We start from the raw sequence: 24,334 nt of genomic DNA, 5'->3' as shown, positions 1-24,334 counted from the left end.
TCCCTTTTCTGAATTGCTAAATCTGGATGAGGAAACAGATCCTAAAGTTATGACTTAGTTATGACTTAGCACAAGTGTAGAGAATATCAATTTTTTAGACTAAGAACCAAACTAAGCCCTTATACCGAGATTCTGCTGAAACAGCTGTCTGAAAGGCAAAAAGGATCTGTTTTCTTTAAGTAGCATGATGAATTTTGGGGCTCATGTCCAGTTTGGAGTTGGAGCCCGGGACAGGCGTAATTCCTTATAACACCATGACAGTGTGCTAGAAGTGTTCCAAAGACTGCGACTGAGCATCTTGTGGGTTGTAAGGAATTTGCCCTGTGGGCCTTTGGCACCATATGTCTAGCAGGTAGCTGACAGCTGTTCAGACTGAGTGCAAATCACGAAGAATTTAAGTAAAGAGCAGCTACTACAGTAAAGCACATCAGCAGTGTAATTTAGGCAGAATGCATACACTATGGTGGGCAAAAAGGAAATTTGAATATGACACTACAGGCCGTCCTCACTTCTGTCCTCAGGAACATCTAGGTATCTTTCCAACATAGTCAGGTAGGAGGAATCCCGAATCATACTTAAAACTCTTATTAGCCGGAATTGCCTTGACTTGCACAACAAGGCATCTGTCTCTTCTTTTCTTTTTATTATGTAAGTAGAGGAAATGAAGACAGGTACTTAATCCTGTGTAGCACTTTGCATGCAATAAGTGCCTTTAGAAAGTGTTTACTTTGCAGAAACTATAGAACGTGTTGTTGAATGACAATTCAATAATAACTGTCTTCCCTTCTTGGTTCTTTTCAAGGTACAGCTATATTCTTTATTGATTTGTATAGATATAGCTGGGGTACAGTTATTCATGAGGCATGCAGTTCATGCCTGTAGCATGTTGATAACAATTACTAATCGTGCATTAACTTTTCACAAATCATTTACATCTACCATTTATGCATGAACAAACACTGCCTCTAAGAACTTTGAAGCTGACAGGCTAATCCTTTTCACCGACTTGTATCTCAATTCTTAAATGACAGTATAATCCACAAAGCAATGATGCTGGCACTAAATGTGTTCAGCCAATTAATTATACAGTCATACAGTTTTATTGAAACACAGATGTTAAATGTGAGCATAGGGGTTAAATATGGATGCATACAAATAGGCATCTTTTAATTTTTTTTTTTTCTTCGCTAAAACTGGTGTGACAATCTTTCTGAACTTCCCAAAGGATTATTTTACAGGTAGAAAACAAGCCTGAGTAATTTTAAAGAGAGGTTTAGTTGGTCTTTTAACACTATTATAAGTATATGATTGTGTGCAAAACTTTTTTTTAAGGTACTACGCTGACTGTGGGTGTTATAAGGTGCAGCAAGAGTTTAAAGTTACTTCAATGTCACTAGTAAAATACTCCAACACAAGGAGAGGTGTTTCAGATGAAAGAACACTTTTTTTGACAGTTAATACATTTCTCAGGCTGATTAAGTTGTCTTTTAGGAACATGCAGAACTTCATATAGCAATATTATTAATACTAGGTCCTAGGCTTATTTGCGTAACAACAGGAACTATGAATTTAATTACTTTGGAGACTGTTTTTTAGGTTAAAGCCTCTATAAGAGTTTTTCACCCACTGATATCAGCAATGCAAATCTTATTGGCTTTGGTGACCTGGGATTAAACTTTAAACTCTTTGGCAATGGTATTAGAGAACTGTAGAATCAACTACTATTCACATACACCTCCATCTTTGGTCTTTCCATACAACATATGGATATCTGTATTCTAATATGGATACCCCTGTTTTCCATATTGATCAGTCCTTTCAAGGATTACAGGACATGTACTCTGTTATGTTTTTTTTTTCCTCAGCTTTGGGGTCATTGCTAGAGTACTTTCATTTTAGCAATAAAAGAGCAGGGGAAAAAAATCTTGAAGTCATACACACAGCTCGACAGTGCTTTGCACGTGGTGATCTGTCAGCAAAGGCATAGCTACATAGAAAATGCAAGGAATAAAATGCATAAGCCTGCAAGGAACATATGTTTTGGGCATCTTTTACTATCCCATTTTTCTGTATATCCATGACAGCGATAAGACATGTGGCTGCTTCCTATGAAGTACAGGCATTATTAATATGATTATGTCTATTACGATCAGTATATGCCATTGCTGTTTTGACAAGCTATTTATCTATCAGATACATAAAGCCTAATATAGCCCAGGCTTATTACACTTACCAGCAATACCATGTTTGAAGGGGCACATATTTCTAATCATTTTCTCATTTAATTTTAATAAATGAGACACTTCATTGTGCATGCAGCGCTCTCAAAAGTCTTCATTTTAGAGCCTCCACAGAGGCTTAATAGTTTGAATTTTCCAGCATCCAGATTGACCTTGTAAGGATCATCTGCCACACTCAGTATCCGTAAAGGAGAGAGAGATGAGGGAACTGGAATATTAAGGAGGACAGACTATAATTTTCTTCATCTGATGGTTCATCTGTTTGTTATTTTGTTCGCTGCTGGGTTTGCTACTTTAAGTTTCTGTATTTAAAATAGAATGAAAATCAGTAGTCTTTTCAGAAGGAAGGAAATCAGGTACCTTCCACAGTTCTGGTCATTGGTCCCAGAAGGGAGAAACCTTTTATACCAAATACCTATTCTGTCCCTATTTCCTACAATGACCTGAGGATATATATCTCTTTACTATAGTAGAAAAGGAAAGAAGAACAAAGAGCTTTCAGCACCCTTTAGAAATCAGTCTTTCTTAGGAGCCCTGTAAACCTCTACACCTTCTGGATGATCACCAAAGCCATCAAGATGTGACAGGCGACTGAAATCAAGAGCATCTGTAATTACAAAGGTTGCAGAACATGAAATCCTTTTTAAAATTATTTTTTCTAATTGTATGAATTAAATCAACTCAATTTATAAGGAAAAACTAGTTTGGTGAGCATTGAAACTAATGAAATCTGATTTCCAGTCGATGTGGGTCTTGTGACTGCCTGGCTTTTTAACTGAATTAATCTGAAAGCTAAGGCATGGGTTCCTCTGTTAACACAAATTTAAAAATACATATTTGCTTTCCTGAAAAAAGCTTGGTAAAGTCTTTAATAAAGTTTTGTCAGCTATTTGACATTAGAAGTTCTGGTTTTCAGTCATAATTCCTCCTCTAGTAAAGCAGATACTTTATGAATTAAATATGTTTGTGTTCAAAGAATTTATAATAGCTTTCTCCCAGGTGGATTTTCTGATGTCTAGTAAATACTCATGCCAGTCTGCTTTCTTTCTCATTTTTTTTTTTTCCTTCTGCAGGAACATTAGCTCCATCTGTGTTCCCAGCCAGCTGTCTTTACAAAACATGCAGGACTTAATACCTCTGAGCTCTCTGCTTTTTTTTTTTTTTAAATGTGATATCAATCAGTTGGAAAAAATCAAAAGTTTGCAACAAGCTGTTTGAAACATGCACACATACAGAGTGTTATTACACAAAACTCATTACCTTAAGAAAGTAGCCTAAAAAGAGCAATAAAACCAAAGAAATTCTATCTTATACAGCTACGAAGTTATCTTTTGTGTGATTGAACAGCAGAGCTGGACTGCTGGATCTTCAGATCCCCATATTCCACTACTGCAAACTAAATAAAGGACTAATATCCCTGGGCTGATCACTAGGAAAGGTCTTGTTATATTTTGCATATGGTTTACACAACTGTTTTCTAGTGATCAGGATAACGTCTAAAATCAGGAATTCCTGGGAATTATTCCTGAATCAGAGAAATGAACATGGTTAGATATTCCCAACAGTGGACACAAGCAGCGGAAAGATAGCTAAGTCCACTCTGCACTCTGAAATACAATGAATGCTGAGACAGAGGAGGGTCTGCCCTTATACACTCATTTACTAGTAAAACTTCTATTTTATTTACTTATTCCTCTTCAACAGGATCTCTGAAATACAAAACACCACCAAAACGAATCAGCAGAACCTGGCCCATTACTCATGATCAACCAGCTTGCTGGTACAAGGCTTTTACAGGAGGCTTTTTTCCCCAGTCCTTCCCATTTGGGCATTGCTAGGTCAGCTGGCACTGCAATAGGACATCTGAATGGCGTGCGGGCTGTCCTTCAAAGTCCTGCATGCGTGACAGCTCTGGCTTCTTCTGGCAAGTGCCGAGCAAGGGGGTGGCGTGAGCAGTGTGATTATTCTGTCCCTGCGGGCCTGCCAAGGAGGTGCTGCCAGGTAAGAAAGCAGCTGTCTGTGACCTTGGCCAGCTTTTACATGGTGAGAGGCGGGAGAAGAGGCCTTTTCCCACAGACTCTTCACTGCCAGCACCTGCTTGAGAGCTGACACCTATTCCATTTCAGTGCATTAAAAAAAATCCAGGGTTATTGCAATATTTCTTGTAATATTTGATATTATTTGTGAGGTGTAAGACACCTAAAGATACCACATAGATATCTTAGCGAAGCAGCTTCCTTTTCTTGTCTTTGTCACACACATCTCACTTTTATTAGCTATAGAAAGGTATTAGCTGTATGCTCTTATTTAATGTGAACCTGAGGGGTGGATGGTATTCATTTCTATTTTACGCATTGTCCTGTTGAGTTACCACAAATATTCATCTATCTGTAGGTGTTTACAACCATAGCTGCATCAAGAAGCACTTGCAAATGCCAGTGGATTTGCAGACAGCCCAAAGGAGGGAACTGGGTGCTCTGTGTACAAGAGGAGGTAACAAGCAGCCGGGCTCGGTGGCTGCAGGAAGCAGGGTGCAGAAAGCGGAGCCTGCTGTGGCTGCAGTAGCTCAGGCTGCTGGTGCTGACAGTCATTTGTTCCTCTCCTGCCGCTACTACGGCACGTTGTAGATGCTTGTTTTGCTCTACTGTGTTAAGGCTTTCCTAACATAAACAGGACACACATCTGTCCTCACGTCTTAAGCGTATTGCTGTCTTATTTTTAATGCCCCTATCCCCAACACCACAACAAAAATGCAGAAAGACGGAAATGGTAATCAGTGAGTACCTGGTCTCAAACATGTTTATGCCAATCCTAGAACAACTACAGCATCCTGGTTTCTATTCCTGAGATAAAGTACAGAAGGGTTTTAAAAAAATAAGCTTACCTTTTTTTCTTCATGGAGACAGTGTTATGGGAAGCCTCTGGCCTTTGCTTTCTGTTTCAGGAAACAACTTCACTTTGTTTAATTTGCAAGTTCCTGTGTTTGAGCTGGAAAACTGTGTCTTGGGAGACCTGTGGCCTTAAACTGACCCATGGCAGTAGATTTTTGCATCTGCATGCATGTATGTGTACACACACCCCCCCCCCCCATGTATATATGTATATGGCAGTATACATATACCATATGGCAGCAAATTCTGAAGGGCATGGAATTATTTTCAGAGTGTGTCTATAATTCAGTTAGGACAGGAACGTTGCTCAGAAGGTGGAGCTGAGGGTACCCAACATTTGGGTATTACGGAATCAACACACTGCTTGCTGCCTGCCATGGCATATGCACCAGGTCACGTGCCCACTTACTTCTCATTTGCCAAAGAGGTGACTTTCTTCACTTTTTATCTGCCATTATATTATAGTCCAAACCCCAACAGAGCTTCACAAAGAAGCATGATGAGGATTACAGGACAGTCCATTGATGTATTACACTTAATCATTGGATCCATTCTGAAGAATAAAAAGTATTCTTCAGGTGATACTGCTCTTTTATCTTACTGCAGACTGAAGCTCTGGCAGTGTATACTAGGAGTGATAAGAAATAAGGCTGGAAGATAAAGAAGACTTGGAAATGGTCATGATTTTCAGTGACTTGGTCACTAAAAAGAATACGAGACATATGGGAGATGATGCCTTTGAACTATAATGGGAGGGTGGACATCTGAGACTACTCGGCTGTGTAATGATGTCTGTCCATTTCCAAAATTTAAGCCAAATAGCTGATGTAAGCAAGAAATTCAGCATGTACCTGTATTTCCGTAAGTGTGAGATACAAGGAGCTCCAGAAAGAATTTTACGTATGAAATTTCCATTCCATTAGGTCTCTATTTATAACGCAGTTAAAGCCTATAGCAATTGGAAAACCAACATCCTTTGTCCCAAGGACACGCATCTATCTCCAAAACAAACCTTCTTGCTTTTTCACAGGGCAAGTCTCCCATTTTAAATGAAGCGACCGTAACTATTGACTAAATATGTGTGTGTATATATATACGTAAAGACTATGCAGCATCGCACCCCGTCTTCCTCCCATCCTACTCAGCCCCTCTCCGCCAATATTCCCTGCCAACTCTATTAAGATACCTTTCGACGACACCATTGAACGCATCCTCCTCCCGCCACAGACCGGAGGATGCTTTCCCCCCCGCCTCTCCTCCGCATCTCCCGCCGCGCCGTCGGTGCCCTGTCTACGGCGGCGGGAGGGCCGGGGGGGGGGGGGGGAGCGGGGGGAGGGAGGGGGGGGTCCGCCCGGTCGGGCGGACCCCCCCTCCCTCCCCCGCTCCCCCCCCCCCCCCCCGGCCCTCCCGCCGCCGGCGACGCCGCTCGCCCAGTGCCCATGTGCGGGCGGGCGGGACATGCTCACTGGGAGACCGCCGCGCCGCGCTTACCGCACATGCTCAGTGGCCGCGGAAGAGCACCGTCGGAGGTAAGGGCTCGCTCCCGAGAGAAAGCGCGTTTTCCCCTCCGACCGGGCCGCGACATGGCTCGCCGCCGGTTCCCCGGTCTCCACCGCCCCTAATCCCCGGGGCGGGGGGGTGCCCGCGGCGGAGCGTCAGGCGGTGAGCGCTGGGCATCGGCGGTGCGGGCTATGGCGGTGGCGGGGCTGCGTGTGCGTGGTGCGGTCGGGGAGGGGGGAAGGGGCCGCGGAGGAGCAAGGGTCCGGCCCGAAAGCCCCGTTCCCGCCGGGCGGTAGCCCCCGAGGCCCCGTCAGCACCTCGGCCAGCGCCGGTGGCGGTGGGGCCGGGGCGGGCGGCGGCGGGGCTCGGGGCTGCTGCCTCGAGGGCAGCGCCGGGCCCGTCCCGCCGCTGCGGGGGGGGGGGGGGAGAAGCGGGCCGTGCGGGGACCCCCGCTCGTTTCCTCCTCCCGCTCTCCTGCCGGTGCGCCGGAAGCGCTCGGCAGCACCGAAGCCGCTCCCTCCGCGGTGCTGGGGCCGGTGGGAGGTCTGGGGCCGGGCCGGGGAGGCGAGGAGGCCGGGCGAGGGGTAGGGGGCGGCGGGGGCAGCTCCGCCACCCTTACCGGCCGGGGGGTGGGGGAGGCTGCGGCTCCCTGGGGGGGACTGAAGCATCCCGGTGCCTCCCGGAGGTGAAGGGAGGGAGAGAGAGGCAGTCACTGCTCCTTAAAAAGAATTTAAAAAAAAAATAAAATAAAAGTGGAAAATGCAGGTGGTGCTGAGGCATCTGCGAGGTTTCCGCTGGCCCAAGGAAGTGCCTGGGAATTGTCTGGTGGATGGGAGAGAAATGGAAAATGCCCGGGGTGTCGTGTGGCTGCGACCAGGGGCAGGTGCGGCGATCTCTGGCCGAACACAAGCTCAGCTCCTGGCCTTTGGGGTACGCGCTTTTGCATGTGAGAGATCAAATAATAAAGCACAGTATTACGGGTTGTGTTTAGTCATCTTTGCAAGGCCCTTTCAGTGCTGGCTCCGCAGTGAGAATACTTCATGCAAAATAGTAATTAGTGTTTAAATTCTGTACCTAAAATTAAATTTGAAACCCTTTCTCATAACTAGCATGGAAATGGTTGCTGTTTTAGCTGTGCAGGGTCATAGAGGGCTTGCAGTTCTCTGCCTTGCTAGATGACTGGTTGGTCACATTTAACCATGTTTAATGCAGTCGATACACGACATTTTTGGTGAGAAATTCTGTTTCCAAGTTTCTGCAGGTTTTGAGTTAGGCAGCCTTTGAAGGACATCACATTTATTTCTTAAACACACTGGAGCAAACTTGCACTTAAATCTGTTCCTCACTGTCAGTCTCTTAACTTTGGGAAGCTACTTGACTCTCAGAAAATTGCCCAAGTTGGTTTCGTATCAGAGGTATACCTCAACAGACTCTCCCTCCCAAGGCAACTAAGATCAAACTTTAAAGAAAAAAAACCAAAAACATTTGTTTACTTTTTGTAGGTATGTGTTCCCATTTGCCATATCTACCCCTACTAACATAAAGCTCTTTCTTTTCTTTTGCCACAGGCTGAAGGTTTCTCTGAAGCTTAATCTTCAAGATGAAGTTCTTACTAGCGGTTTTCTTTTTCGTCTCGTTCTCCTTATGGGTTGAAGAAGTCTATTCCAAAGAGAAGTCTTCAAAGAAAGGAAAGGGGAAAAAGAAGCAGTATCTATGTCCATCGTATGTTCCTTGTTTCTTTTATGCTTTTGTATGATGGCGATACTGCCATATTTTTAACAGTGGAAATTACGTGGCAACTGAAGTAGAAGGTGATGCTTTCTGCTGAAAGAATGGGGTTTGGGGTGGGAAAGGGAGGAAGAGGGTTTGACCAGCATCATAGCTAAGTTCTGTCAATGAGTGTGTTTCTTCTGCAGCAGGTCTTCTGTTTTAATGAAAGGAAAAATCTAAGCCATAGTAAATTGTTTCTTTCGTTGTGGGGGATTCCAACCCAGTGTCTTGCTATTTATGGGGATGCAGTAATGTAGTCCCGTAGTGCTGTGCTGTCTAGCATTGTGTTGCAGGTATACTGAGAAAAGCAAGGAGAATGCAAAACTGTTGTACTGAAATTCAGTTTCTGGTTAGCTTAGTTCTGTGAGAAAAGGCTTGTCCTATGCATATTCTTATTGCATGTTGAATAGAACTAGGGTCTTCAGCATCTTCCATCAATGATTTACAGTACTGTAACTTCTATGGAGGTGGGTTAATTGTTGCTATAAAGCATGCCCTTATGGAGTAATCTCTCTGTAAAAATACAGAAATTAAAATCTGTGATTGCCCAGCTGAATAGAGAATGTATTCTGGACACCTATGATTACTTGATGTTAAAAATACTCCCTCCTTCTAATGCCTACCACGTTTTAGGTTGTGATCCATAGGACAATGCAAAAGTTTTATTTGTGAGTGCCTTTTTTGTCATTTTCTTGGCCAGCCTTGCTCATCTTTTTAGTGTTATGGTGTAAATATCTGAGGAAAAGATTGATGGAATATAATAACTTGCCAATAAGCGTAGAAAAGCACTATGCCTGAAATTATAAAATTGTTTAGACAAATTTAAAGCACATTTCTTCTTTGACCGTAAAAGAAGAAGACTGGAAGATGAGACTGGCTATTTAATGTTAATAGACTTTTTCCAAACTAAAAAAAAAAAAAAAAAAAAAGTAGAATAACCAGACAGAAACAATGTTTGGATCATACTTTTTAAAGTTCCCACTCTTTTAAATATTGACAGTGATGTTTATTTGTAACCCCAAATTTTTAGAAAGTTTCTGCATATGGTGAGTGTTTTCATTCTTTTTTTATATCAAGCCTAAAAAATGAGATGTATCTTTGGATTTGAATACATTAAGATACAAGTCTCAAATGTGATCATGACTCATCTGAAATGACCCCTACCCATTCTATCCCCTTTGAGTAGTTGAGCTCTGAATGGAGCTTTTGGTCTGAGCTACCGTGAGGATTTGTAGCAAGGAGAGGAATGTCATAGTTTCCAGGACAGGCATCAGCACGGTAGTCCTCAGAAAGTGAGTTACACAGCTGGGAACTGAATCCAGATCTTCCATGGTCTTGTTGAAGCAGCCAGCATTTCCCCCTGTTTTTGACTTGGTCTTAACTAGAATTCAAAACATTGATGTCATTTTATCTTCATAAGTGGGTGGATTTTTGTTCGTTTTTCTCTTAAGCACAGTATTTCTTGGTACCCTGTTCTTTTTGATACCAGCTGACGTTACAACCATTAAATATGATGTCGTTTGTCACCAATACACTTGAAAAGCATTGAATAAATGCTATAATTTTCAAAGTGATACTTTTACATTCCAGCAATTTGAAGCTTTCTGTGAAAATACTAGCGGAATCCAGTATTTGTCTGATGTATCACGTGTGCAGTGTTGCTAGCTAGAATTAATTGCCGTAGCAATAAGCCCTGTTGGATTTTCAGAATAACGAACAAGTTGTCTGTATCTGACTTGGCTGAAGTTCACAGCTTGAGAGACGACCACTTGTAATAGCAGGGTTGCAGGACTGCTGTTTTTGTGGCTGGCATCTAGAAGATCTCTCATGTGAAGGAGCAATGAAAGTCAGTTCTGTCTTGCAGAGAAATTATCTAATGCTCTCTTAACTCAGGCTACTGATGGCAAACTTTCAATCATCAGCATTTTTTTAATAATCTTTCACAAACCTTCTTGACTTGGTGACACTCTGCATTATAAAAAAGGCTGCCTACTCTTAATAATTTTTTTCCTGTGGAAAAAAAGTAACGGATCTTTCCTCCGAAACAAATCAAAACACAATGCAGTGGGGTGGGAAGACCAAAAATAGTCTCAAAGGAAGTGGTTGAATGAAAAATTTAATAGTAAAGCATGAAAGAAATCTTTTAGAAGAATGCATTGTAGCTTTTTTAAAGAAAATTTTGTGTCATTTATAAGATTGAATGGTACAAATTCTTAATGAAAACATACATTTATAAGTTAAAATCCTAATCTACCTTTAATTTGCATTGGTTACTGGTGCAATAAAATTTAAAGCTTAATTGTAACAAATTATTGCCTTTTGTTTTCTTACACCATGTGAAAAGCTAAGTTTTACCTCCTCAAGAGAACAAAAAACCACACTAGTAATTATATAAGGAACAGTCTTCTCTTTACAAACTTTATAATGAAATTCAAATGTATGCAAATAATTTTCCAGGAAAGATATATGCTGAATCTGATGTTACTGCTTGAGTTCCTTAGTTTGATGTTAAGAAATGGATGGTTATAAGACTGGTTTGGGACTTTAGCATGACTTTGTATGAAAACTGAGCATACTTGAACTTTTCCTTTTATGGCTCTCCAGAATACAAGCCTTTCGCCAAATGCGCCCCTCTGGCGTGAAATTAACTACTATTAGAATAAGCTGAAAACAAGCTGATTAGAAACCCCATAAAAAGTTCATTATTGTCTCATAAGCAGATATTTGCTTCCTTCAATTAGGAAAATTCTATTTTGTATCTTCAAGCAAAACCTCTTACATGTGATTATTTATAATGCTGTACTTCTCAATGCATTGTGTGATAGTGGCTTGATTGGCCATCTTACTTTCATTTATTTCTGAAACTGTTTTTCCCAGTTTTTTTATCGAGGGGTTTCATGAAGCTGATGCTTAATCACTTGGTTCTTATTTTGATTTAACGCTTGCTTGGAACAGCTGTAAGTTTTTACATCTTACAGTTAGATCATTTTCCTTCTTTCCTCAGGCTTTCCAAATGCAACATAGAGTAATTATACTTGTGTCTGATTCCTGAATGTTCATTGATTAACAAAGACATTGATATATTAGGCCTAAAATCCTGTAACGGAGTTTTGCAGCATAAATCTGAGAAGCTGGTTTCCACAGATGCATAGTGCACTAAAATATAAAGCTTTTGTGTAACAAAACTCTTGCCTTTTGTCTGTGTGGAAAATATTAAAAAAAAAAAGAAACAGGTCCACCTCTTCAAGAAAAAAATTAAGAATTTTGTGGGTTACAGTCTTCTGTTTACAAAGCTTATTTTGAAATTCACTATACTGAATACAGATGATTTCGATACAGCTACGGATGGATTTAGTCACTTGATCTCTTTCTTGATCGTAGACTACCCATCAGCTGTATTACCTCGGTTACTTACTTCTTACTAATTTCTTCATAATTCCTCGTAATACGTGTTTCTGGTAAACATGTTGGACACTTAGCTGTGACTTTTTCTAAGAGCACTGCTGAAAAATATTTTTCCTTTTGTTAAGTCATAATAAATACTTCAGTTATTTTATGATGTTTGAGCTGCTGCTGTTATCCCCACAATCCTTAGTAGCCCAGATCTCTCCTCAAAACTATTTGCAAGATCTCTAGACAAATGAAATTATAAGGGAAGGGAAGTTTGGTTATTACAGTGTTATAGAAGGCATAGAGTGTCAAATAGCAGCTAACAAAATCAGTTACGACTGTGCTCATAATCACAACTATCCCTGTTAATTATAGCTTTAGTATGACTCAGCTGTTCACTTGCACAATGTTCATTTCTGACGATCCCACAGCGTCTCCAATGCTACAGCAATGCTAAGAGTATAACCTCAATCACTAAATCTCATTCTTTTGTCTGGATATCAGGACTGTGCTTTTAAAATAGTATCCCTCTTCACCTTTATGCATTTTTCCATGTGGAGGTTTGTATCCATGTAGATGATTAACTAAATACTGTATGATATCTGTAGAGACTTTTTTACCCACAAAGCGGGAGTAGAAATCATATTTTGGCTTGTATTCAATAAAGCATATCAGCTACTTCAGAAACTGTGAAATGGCCCTCTAAGCCCTCCAGAAAACGTGGCTTGTGCCATCTGCCAGGGCAGAAGCTTAGAAAGGTCACAGATGCCAAGGTTCAATAAACAGCTTCTTTTAAAAAATAACAACAAAAGACAGTGGAACTGGGGAAAAAAGCCTTTGATGTGTTTAAAACATAGAGTTGTATGAAAGTCTGTCCTAAAATTTCTCTTGGTTAACTGTCAGCTTCTGACACACTCTTCCCATAAGGACTAAAGAAGTTCAAAGAGTATCTTGTATCTTGGATCCTCTCCACCTTCCCATGGACAAGGACTTCTTTTAATTATATCAAGCGTCTGGGTATACATGGCCTCTCTATCTGTAGTATGTGATCATCCCCAAAATGTCCGTGGTGGGGAAGTGGAATTATCTCTGTCTTCATTCCCATCTTATAGAAGACACTGTTGAGAGTTTGTGAACATTTTCATTTGTAGGTATGATGGGAGGGTTGATACAGTTTGTGGGAGAAGATGGATTGAAGTTGAAAGAAAAGCCTGAATTTGGTTGTGGAGGCAGTTACACCTCATAGTCATTCTGAAGATAAGTACATTGCAAAGCCTCGGTCTGGTTCCTATAAAAATTCTTTTGCCCCATAGTAACAGCAGTTGGTCAATGGTTTAATTATTCTGTAGGATGTAACTCTCATGGAAAGCCGTGATCCTGGACAGATAGGGCCACATTCCAGGAGGTTTGGGAATTTGTATTCACAGTGGATAAACGCGCTGGGGAGTAAAAGATAAAGCTATATAAGCAAAACCTAAGTTTGCTTGTAAAACAGTAATTAAGTGTGGTAGGCTGGTTCTTGTTCAGTAATTCTCCCTCTCAGTGAGCAGTGTTTACTCCATTCTAAGCACTGTAAAGTTACAGACTTTGTATTTCATACACAATCTCCAGACTGAGGAAATAGTTGGATCTGCTGGTTAAATTACACCCCCCCTAAACCTAAGCGCAAGGAAAACCATAGGACTAAATTCTGTTCTCAGCTCTACTAAATGGATCTTTATATAGAATCTAATATAGATCTCTCATATAGAATGTATCTCCACTTATACTTTCCACTTATATCTTCACTTACACCACCATACAGGTGGTTAGATTTTACCAAGATCCATGTATCATCTCTGTACTTAATGCATTTGGAAAAAAGACTGGGACAAGGAACTGATGTGGATAAATTATTTTTAAAATGTCTGTAGTTCCGCTTAAACATCTGCATGGTGATCATGTTTCATGTCTGCGTGCGATATCAGGACACAACAGGACACCCATTATGCACAAGGGTCACATAGGTGGTGACTTTGGTAGGATGCAGAGATGCCTAAGCTAGGAGGAAAAAGCTAATTTTAAGAAATGGAAGCATTGCTGTGAGCTTGCTGTGAGCAGTACTAGTCAGGTGGATGAAGTACCATACTAACCTGGTTCTACTGGTTTGAGGACTGTCGTCTCTGTGGCAGGCAGATGAATCAGCTTGCTTTTCTCAAGCTTAGGGAATAACAAGGCACGTCATAATACTATATAAACACTCCTTAAGATGTCCAACCCTGGCAACGTTGAGCGTGAAACCAAAGCTGGACTTAGAGGTTTCTGATAGGCAAGGACTTGAAGTAGTGACACTACCTGAGCTATTCACACCACCCAACTTCAGGAAGGTTGCTTACATGCCCACATTAGGAGGCTGTGTTCTTTGGTCTATCTGCAATGGGAGGTGAAAGATAAGCTATTTCATCCCCACAATTCAGGGTTCACAATTTGGGGTGCCCAGTCTGGGTTTCTGTTTCAAATTCTGCTATGAAGGAACCTTTCTCTTTGTTCACCACACTGCATTACCTCCAAATTCAGGTACTGAAGTTACGTATCTAATTTTAGGCGTTTAGCTGTCAACTGCATTTGTGAGGACACATAAACAGTTATTCAGAGTTCCATAGTTTTAATGTAATTTGAGTGATACTACTTTGCATTGGAGGCGTCGTAATTATCCTCCCTAGTAATAGAAATGTCACCTGGTACAGTTTGAAAATGTAGCTATTAAGCATAGTAGAGATCATAGACATCACTCAGGAGAGTTATATAGTATCTCTTTGATTTGTATTAACCTGGTTTTATGCTTTGAGTTATTGCACTCAGAAAATCAAATGCCAGCAAATCAGAACACTGATTGTTTATATCAGGGAAATAGTACTTACAATATGTGGTGACATGACAGATGCTGTGTTTCCCAAAACTTATTTTTATCATTCTCAGATATATATTGCCATGTTATATGACTAAGATGTCAGTTTCCATCACATAGATTAGATAAACTGTACTAAAATCTATTGTTTCAGCACTATATAGGAAATTTTGTTGGAGATAACTGAACAGTGTGAGTTGGAATATATAATTTTATCTGTCAGACAGTCATCTAGAACTATGCAAAGGCAAAGCTTGATGCTAGATTATCCAAGCTACGAGCTCTAAGCAAACACCAATAATAGAATAAGTATGCTGCATGACTGTCTGGACTGCAGTGTAAGATAGTGTGTGAATACTTCCCTGTGACATGCCTTTTTTTTTTTTTCCCCCTGATTATCATGCTGTAAGTTAAAAGGACTTCAGCATAATGGGATCTGAGGAATTGGGATCAGGGCAGTAGGTGAATTAAAACAACAGCAAAGTGTCCCCTTCCCACTTTTGTAGAATATTGTTTATATTCCTTTCTCCAATCCTCCTTGTGTAGCACTGCATGTGATAAGGACTCCTTGTACCTTCAGTGAGCACTGAGAGACTAAATGTCATGATAACCCAGAGAGAGATATAATGTCTTCTGACACATTTGCTTAACACAAACATAAGGAAGCTGTATAAATTTTAAACAGTGTAATATATGCTTCTTTTTGCCATGCATATCTGCTTATCTATACTTCTTGATTTTGATTAATGAATTATGAAAATAATTATCTGTGCCATCAATTTAAAATGTTAACTATGTTCTTCAAAGGCAGTGATAAAATGTGTACAGCTGCAGTGGAAGAGGAGATGGACATCTTACTGCATATCCTGTGAAATACAGTATTTAAAGTCAGGCTGTTATTCATCAATGATACCAGAAGTAACTTCCCAAAGACCAGAGAGAGGCCAGTCATATTCCACAGAGATGTCCTGCCGAAAGACTAGCTGTACTTTGTTTTCTTTCTGGCTTTTAAGAACACTGTCTGTAGAAGTGAGAACACTTTTGAGAATAGTTTGCTTTCTCTTTTTTGCAGAAACTATTACTTGCTTTACTCTTTACTATTGCTTTACTATTTACTATTACTTTTGCTTTACTATTACTTGCTTTTAAATTCCCTTCATAGCAACTGTGAGACTTCTGTTGCCTTAGCCTTTGGTATTCACCGTATCTTGCTTAGAACTCATCAATTACTGTGAAGAATGCTGCTGCATTTCCATATCCTAATGCTTTCCAGCAGCTCTGCATACATTCAATGCAAGTTGAAATAAATGTATTAAAATTACAACGCATGCTGCAACTGGTGGAAATCTAGGGGAAATCTTAGGCTAGTTATCAGCTTTTCACAAGTGTGAAAATTGTAGGTTGAATAAGAAGTGGTAGGTAACTTCTCAGTTGGTGTGAGTGGTCTTATATGGGAATCAGACAGCCTTTAGCAAACTGAAGTACTGCTTCTTCTAGGAAGGGAGATCTCAGCTCAAATTCTTTTTCTCTTATGTAGTCTACACATTTGCCTGTCATTAATTCATTCCAGAATGGCCAATTAAACAGGGGTGGTAGTGGCTTTAGGTAAATATCTTAGTGGCATGAATAGTCCCAGCCTGTTTCTCCAAGCACATAACTCCTCATCCCATTCACTGTTTCATTAAGTCATTCTGCTCATCTGTCACTCCGAAAGTGGCATAACCTCTTAACTCACCAAAAGCTACACATATGATTTATTGATTTGCAGGTGAAATTTAGGCATTTTGATCAGCCAGGATCTCGGAAGGAAATCCAGTCCTTGTGATGATGTTTAGTCACATGAATGCTATTCAATGATGGTAGTTCAATGACAGCATGCTGTAAAAGACCACAGTGACAATATAACTGATACTCAGCAGAGCTTTTTTCCCAGTAGCTATTCCAACCACTTCATTCAAAGTCACCTTTAAAAAGTAGCAATTACCGACTCGCTGTGCTGCTTCTGCCAACTCAAAACAGCCAATGCTGTTGTATTTCACTTGGCTCTTATATAAATGAGGATAAATGTGTGCGCATTACACTTGTATAAGTTCAAAACACTACCCAACAACTTGTGGAAGATGTGATCATTATGTTCTTTACCAGAAAGCAGTGCTGCCACCCATTCTTCTCATCATTGTCTTCGCAGTGCAGTAAATCTCCTTTGCCTAATTCATGGATGACCTTTGAGCAAACAGCCTGAACAGATATTTGTATTAACATACTTCTGCAGTGCAACTCAGATCTCACAAGACTACCACCTTATTCCTCTTACTTGAAGAGACAAATAAACCTGTCAGCTGTATTTGGCTTCCTTTTGCTGTTTGATGCTCACTCATTTAATTTCTCAGACTTTTTCCCCTTTTCCTCATTGCATTTTACAAGCATCTGTATTTAATTTGTGTGTCCATGTTATCCCGTGTGGTTCAGATTACCATCATCACTATTTAATGAATTTCTTTGTATAATCCACAGCAGAAATTAAAGAAAAATAGGATTTAAGTTTGTTCATTAGTTGTTGTTTGGTTTTGTTTTGATATTTCATTAATACTGGACATATATGATTTAGAAAGAAATCCTATTGCCTGTGTTAAGGAGACCCTCCTTTTATAAATATAATTTCTGTAGGCATCTGATATAGATGTTTTAGATGTTAAGATGTGTGACTTGCAAGGAAGCAATGCCATGAAACATTTTGTATCAAATATAATACAGTGTACAGAGCGTTTGCCTGCCTTTTTAATAGTTAAATGAACATTCTTTTCTGTCTTGTTCCTGCTACAAAATGGAAAATAATCTTAACATTTAACTTTATGTTTTCCTATTGTCCAATTAGTGGTAACTGCAAAAAAAGCTTACAAAGCTGGTTTATGATATTTCTGTAGCAACCTGTTCATTGGTAAAGGTCATCACTGAAAACTGAACACAAATGTCAAAATTACAGGAATAGAATAGGATAGAATAGAATAGAATAGAATATTTCAGTTGAAAGGGACCTACAATGATCATCTAGTCCAACTGCCTGACCAATTCAGGAAATAAATTAGTTCTTTTGCATAATGATCCAAATCAAAGTCAAATATAAAAAGCTACGAACACAACCCTGGGAGAATTGTTTGAAGGTGAATTTATCAATTATTCGAAGGGGCTAGAACACCTATTGCTATTTAATCACTCTAATATTAAATTAGCAGAGGTTTATTGTACACACAATAAGGACATACTAGTGGAAGTTAACATATATTACTAAAAGTAAAAAATTCCTTGTTTTATTAGTGGACCATTTATCTCTGGATAAGTTCTGATAGAACAAGTAGTTCACATATGTGGTTATTAAATGTCACAGAGGTTTTAGTGCATTTGCAAGAGATGGGTGGGGTATTATGTACTGCAGCCACTTAATGCTGCTCCACAATTTTTTCTTGTCCTGTATGTTATAGTTTAAACCATACTCACAGATACACACTTTTTGGTGGCTACATCTTTGGGTAGCCTTCAAAATTCATACTAATCCTGCTAATGACTGATGAGTAGTCTGAAATTTCAAGGAGGGTTGAGTGGTTATTTACTGTCGTAGCTGAGTTTAGACATACTTTTCTCCCTCATGTGTAGCGTCAAGCAAATACAAGCAAATAGTTAAACAGGTATGCAGTTTTAGGTTTCAGAAATACCCTGAATACAATAGGGAAAACAGAAATCTGATTGTTTTGTTTCTGAAGCATAAAATGCTCAGAGGATAACAAGGAGACTATGATAGAATAAAATGCAGTTACGTTATCATAAATGGTTGACATGTTTTTAATAATGGGGAGCTCCTTCATAGTTTTATTTATAAACGTTTTAGCTGTTAAATGTTAACTGAGGAGATTAAATCTCATTGTGAAGGCATAGTAAGTGCTACCAAGTCAGCACATCTTGTTCATTTACTCCTGTTGTTTCCTTTATGGTTTGAGTTAGAACAGTTGATTTTAAAGGTGGGGTTATTCATGAAAAGCTTTGCAAGGGCTGGGATCTGGTCTCATCTCTAGTTTTCAATCAAATAGTGATATCATGCAATTGTTACAGTTATTTATTAATCAATTAATTTCCCAGTAGTCAATAAGGAAGATGCTGAACAGGAGCTACTATAACTGGACGTCTTAAAATCAGGAGGTCTGATACATTCATACAACTTTTTTTTTTAAACTGGCCAAAAGCCTTTTGGAGAGTTAATATTTTCTTCAATAAATGTTTGGATAATGCAGAAGTCCCAGAGGACATGAAGGAAACTGAAGGATGAGAAGAAAACTAGCAGTGAACCGAGATGTTATAACGAATAACTCGTAGATCTGTCAAGCTGACATTGATATGGGGAAGAATAATGAAAAAAAAGAAATCAAGCAGGGTAAAGGAGGCAACGGCAGCTGATACTGATTATGGAAAACATTTAGGAAATAAACTGGATCATTTTTTAAAATATGTTCATACATTTGTTTGCTAGAAGTAATAGTGTTGATGCATATGACATGCTTCTGTAGGCTGTTTGTCTTATTTTTACATGACATCTTGGTTACTAAATTATAATGACAGAAAGTCAGCAGAGTAGTCATCATAAAATGGATGGAAAAGCAATTACAAGACAGGATTCAAAGTTGGAAAACATCACTGAACAGGTTCTACACACAACATACAAATTCATTTACATTACATTATCAGCCTGCTAGGTGCTTATAGTACATGGGATGGGGACTGATGCACCCTTATTGCTTTCTGTTACCCTCAGTTTCATGTAACTGTTGTAGCTACTTTTACCTGTCACAGGTTCTTTTTAATTTTAGCGAGGGTTTTAATTTAACACCCAGCACAATAACAGCAAGGTAAATGGAGATGTTTAAATTCCCCCTGCAAACCCAGGAGGGTCCAAGGCCTCATTTTCCATAACAAAGCTTTTATTAGCACTTGACAAGGAGATTATGCAATGGCTCCAGCTCTTGGTGGAATAGCTGGCGCTGGCATGCAAGAGCAGGAGACTGCCAAAAGCCTCTGCATGGTTTGGCACCTACGAAGTGCCTGTCAGTTTACGTACGTTCCTAATCTGACAGTCACTAAAAATAGTTCAGGTGGCTGCTTTCTACTGATGAAGAAATCATGTCCCTCTGGATATTTGTGTTAGGAGGGAAGGGAACAATTAGTGAATTGCGGTTTATTCCAAGTTTACAGTTAAGAGTAGATAGGAGAGCTTTCGTGTTTGTTACAGTTTCTTGAAAAATACTGAAACGTCACAAGGAAAGGAAGACTATACAGTGTGGAACCTGAAAATACTGAACATATTTTGCTCATGAAATGGCATGTATGGCATGACTTTAAAATGACTTAAGTTTAAGCACACAGTTGTTTCTGTCTTCATAGTAACTAATACACTTTTTTTTACAGCCAGCAATCAGCTGAAGACCTTGCAAGAGTACCTGTTAATTCTACCAGCAATATCTTGAATAGGCTATTGCTCAGTTATGATCCCAGGATAAGGCCTAATTTCAAAGGTTTGTCAGATATTTCAGCCTTTTTTTTCATCTTTGGAATTTAACTTTTGCTCTTTTCACACATAGAAAATTTATATAGAGATGATATTCACAACCTAAATTTCTGGTTTTGTTTTTTTTAAATGGAAATTTCCCTAGATAGTGTGAAACTGCAGAAGATCTTTACCCTTTTGAGCGGAAAGGTAATATGTTAGGATTTCATGATCATAATAGTATGTGATGCTTTATTATTATAATTATTATATTATTATTATTATTACTATTATTTTATAAAAGATTTTTTAAAGTAGAAAAGTAGAATTAGATTTTAAAGTAGAATTAGATTTTATAGAATAAGTTTTTAAAATATCTTTTTATCCGTACATTTTAGTTAGACTTTAGTAGTATCTCCGCTTTACAGTATTTTAAAACATCAAAATTCTCTATAGACATCCTTTAAGATGATGTATTGGGTTTGCGTGGCAAGGTTTTGGTAGCGGGGGGGCTACAGGGGTGGCTTCTGTGAGAAGCTGCTAGAAGCTTTCCCTATGTCCAATAAAGTTAATGCCAGCGGGTTCCAAGACGGACCCGCCGCTGGCCAAGGCCCAGCCCATCAGCAACAGTGGTAGCACCTCTGGGATAACATATTTAAGAAAGGGAAAAGAAGTTACAGGGGAGTAGCAGTTGCAGCGAGAGAGAGAAGATGTGAGAGGAACAACTCTGCAGACACCAAGGTCAGTGAAGAAGGAGGGGGAGGAGGTGCTCCAGGTGCCGGAGCAGAGATTCCCCTGCAGCCCGTGGTGAAGACCATGGCAAGGCAGGCTGTCCCCCTGCAGCCCATGGAGGTCCACGGTGGAGCAGATATCCACCTGCAGCCCGTGGAGGACCCCACGCTGGAGCAAGTAGATGCCTGAAGGAGGCTGTGACCCCGTGGGAAGCCCGCGCTGGAGCAGGTTCCTGGCAGGACCTGTGGCCCCGTGGAGAGAGGAGCCCACGCTGGAGCAGGTTTGCTGGCAGGACTTGTGATCCCGCGGGGGACCCACGCTGGAGCAGTCTGTTCCTGAAGGACTGCACCCCGTGGAAGGGACCCATGCTGGAGCAGTTCATGAAGAACTGCAGCCCGTGGGAAGGACACATGTTGGAGAAGTTTGTGGAGGACTGTCTGTTGTGGGAGGGACCCCACGCTGGAGCAGGGGAAGAGTGGGAGTCCTCCTCCCCCTGAGGAGTAAGGAGCGGCAGAAACAATGTGTGATGAACTGAACCAAAAAAACCCCTTCCCCATCCCCCTGCGCCGCTCGGGGCGGGAGGAGGTAGAGAAATTTGGTAGTAAAGTTAGGCCCGGGAAGAAGGGAGGGGTGAGGGGAAGGTGTTTTAAGATTTGGTTTTATTTCTCATTATCCTGCTCAATTTGACTAGTAATAAATTAAATTAATTTTTCCCCAAGTCGAGTCTGTTTTGCCTGTGACGGTAATTGCTGAGTGATCTCCCTGTCCTTATCTCGACCCACGAGCCTTTCGTTTTATTTTCTCTCCCCTGTCCAGCTGAGGAGGGGAGTGATAGAGCGGCTTTGGTGGGCACCTGGCATCCAGCCAGGGTTAACCCACCACAGATGACTTTATAAAAATTGGAATCAGCAGTATCACTTTCCGGAAACCATACAGTTATTAAATCCTTTAAAGATATGTTAGTAATACAGCTTACACACTTTGGGATTTCAAATAGTTAAAAAATTTAAACATATTCTCTGACTTTAAAACATCTCCCTGGTAGTCAAATGTTGTAGGAATCTTCCATGTAGGCAAATGTGATTTCCTTACATATGCAGAAAAGGTTGGAATACATATTCTCTGCAAAACCTCTAATAACTCATACAGCTGTAAGTTACACGTTCCAGGAATTAGATTATTTCCCTGCTGGAAAAAGACATAGACAATTTATTACATTACAGACACTACAGTTTACATGAATCAGTTCTTTCATTTTAAAACTCACATTTAATCATATGTACATTAAGAGAGATTTTAACATGCATATCAATAGCATGAGAAATTTGGAGATCTATAATCTTTATTGTGCTTTTGAAAAGACCATTTTCAGATGTTCTGTTTAACTAAGTTTTATAAATGTATTAGACTCAGTTCTTAGCAAGTGTCCTCCTTCTTTCTTATTCTCTGTAGAATCATATTTATATGTTTTCAGCATTGAGCCTTGTCACAAAGAATAAATGTCCAGCCTCTGCTCTACCTGTTCTTCAGCATGATCAGCTTGTAATCACAAAGCATGTTGCAGATTTCTGTATATTTTTGATAACCCTGCTGGCAGTCTGGTAAGAATCAAGATGGAAGGAAAAAGGAGGACATGTAATGTTAACTCACAGGGAGGTGGAAGAAAAAGAACATTTTCTGACAAGTGGTTTGCCCATGTTAAAACATTCCTCACACAAGTGATTTTCTTGGACGGCACTTCCTATTCAAATCTGGAAGAGATAGTACACTCTTGGCTACTAGTGATGTGGTGGGTGCTATGTCACACGCATCAGGCATTAAACAAAGTATTGTGCTTATTGCATAACCAAAAGCATCACACTTAACTGGTCTGATTTAAAAAAAAAAACGCCATGAACTGGTTTAACTGAAAAAAGTGAAATTTTATCTTAGTGATTTTCTGGTGAACCAAGAGAATGAGTTTGAATTTATGTATTAAATGTACACTGAAATATTTTATGCAGACAAGCAAACTATTAGATGAGGCATATATTACTTTGCACTGTATTTGCTTACTCTGTCAAAATAGTCTTCATATATTCTTATATCTCTTTTGTTGCTGAAAATAGGAAGAAACCCACTGAATTAAGTATTTGTAACAGTGTAAATGAGATCAGATACATGCATCTAGTGTACATACTGACACTCTCAACATATAGGTGCTAAATAAAACTAGTGGACCATAATTAGTTCTCACAACCATCAGGCCACTTCTTGCTTCATGATAACTCTGTGTTAACACCAGATTAAATGACTGCCAATCAGTTCCCGCAGGGTGACAGAGGGCAGATGTAGCAGCTGTCACACCATCCCTCTTCAACTACAGGAATCCTGGCTGTGGAAAAGAGGAAAAAAATCCAGGCCATCTTAATATCTTCACAGCTGCTGGCTTCTAGAAATTTTTCTTGGCAAATTGGTAGCCATTGTAAAATGGAGCAGCTTTCCAACTCTCTTACACCAAGGCTAGATAGCTGTGAAAGCTGCATGCAACAATTTTTATCTGCTTGTATTCATACTTTACAGTTATGTACTTGACTTGCAGAAAGAAGTATCCTCTTACAATATAAGTAAATGTCGCATCATAAATTATGAACAGGTAATTTGGGATGATAGATCATCATTACAACATTGACAGTTAAAAGTGTCCGCCGCTAGAAATGTGAATTGCCTCTATCCCCTAGACTGTGTGCAAAAGTAATACTGGATTGTGCATTCTGTGATAACAGAAAATCATGGAATTCGAAAATTATTCAAATTTATGATCTGTGAAATGCTTTAAGCTTAGCACTCTGGACTAAGGATTTTTTTTTCCTGTTTTCTTATCACTAGGTTGAAAAGATTTTTTGTGATTTCTATTGGCTTTCAATGGAAATAGATTAAACCACAGCTTTTGAAAACTGTGTATATACTAACTTGAAAAGATAAAGTTGTATGACCCTATAAAAAAAAATTTCACATTGTAATACCAGTATAAAGGAGCTTTAAATGGAGGATAACGTACCTTTACTGGATTGTGCAATTCACTAGAAATCTTTTTTTTTTTAAAGGAATTCCAGTCGATGTTGCAGTCAACATCTTCATTAACAGCTTTGGGTCAATTCAAGAGACAACTATGGTAAGACTGAAATGAAATTAATATAGCACACATGGAGATTTTTTTATTAAATTAAATTTCAGGCTGAGGATTATGAACTATAAAGTAGACATGATTGTTATGAATGTAGACACTGAGAATTGAGTTAATGGGGTTAGTGATGGACTGACTGTGCTTTATGCCATAAACCTATTAATCTATTTCACTCCATATTTGTCCACAGATTGTTATAGCTTTTAGAATCTGATGTACATGGAAGGA

General features: G+C 39.7%; 1 protein-coding gene across 1 annotated transcript in view; it reads left to right on the top strand.

Moving 5' to 3' along the window:
- The first annotated feature begins 8,231 nt into the window (after positions 1-8,231).
- The window catches only part of GLRB (glycine receptor beta), a 50,349-nt gene continuing 34,246 nt past the window's right edge, over positions 8,232-24,334 (top strand). The window contains exons 1-3 of the mRNA XM_050896174.1: positions 8,232-8,353; positions 20,130-20,236; positions 24,027-24,094. Coding sequence (XP_050752131.1) covers positions 8,232-8,353; positions 20,130-20,236; positions 24,027-24,094 — 297 coding nt within the window. The remainder of the gene's footprint in view (positions 8,354-20,129; positions 20,237-24,026; positions 24,095-24,334) is intronic.

Source organism: Gymnogyps californianus, chromosome 4, assembly GCF_018139145.2.
Source record: "Gymnogyps californianus isolate 813 chromosome 4, ASM1813914v2, whole genome shotgun sequence".
Lineage (NCBI taxonomy): Eukaryota > Metazoa > Chordata > Aves > Accipitriformes > Cathartidae > Gymnogyps > Gymnogyps californianus.
Note: the sequence above shows the minus strand (reverse complement) of the source record. Positions and strands in the feature narration are given on the sequence as shown.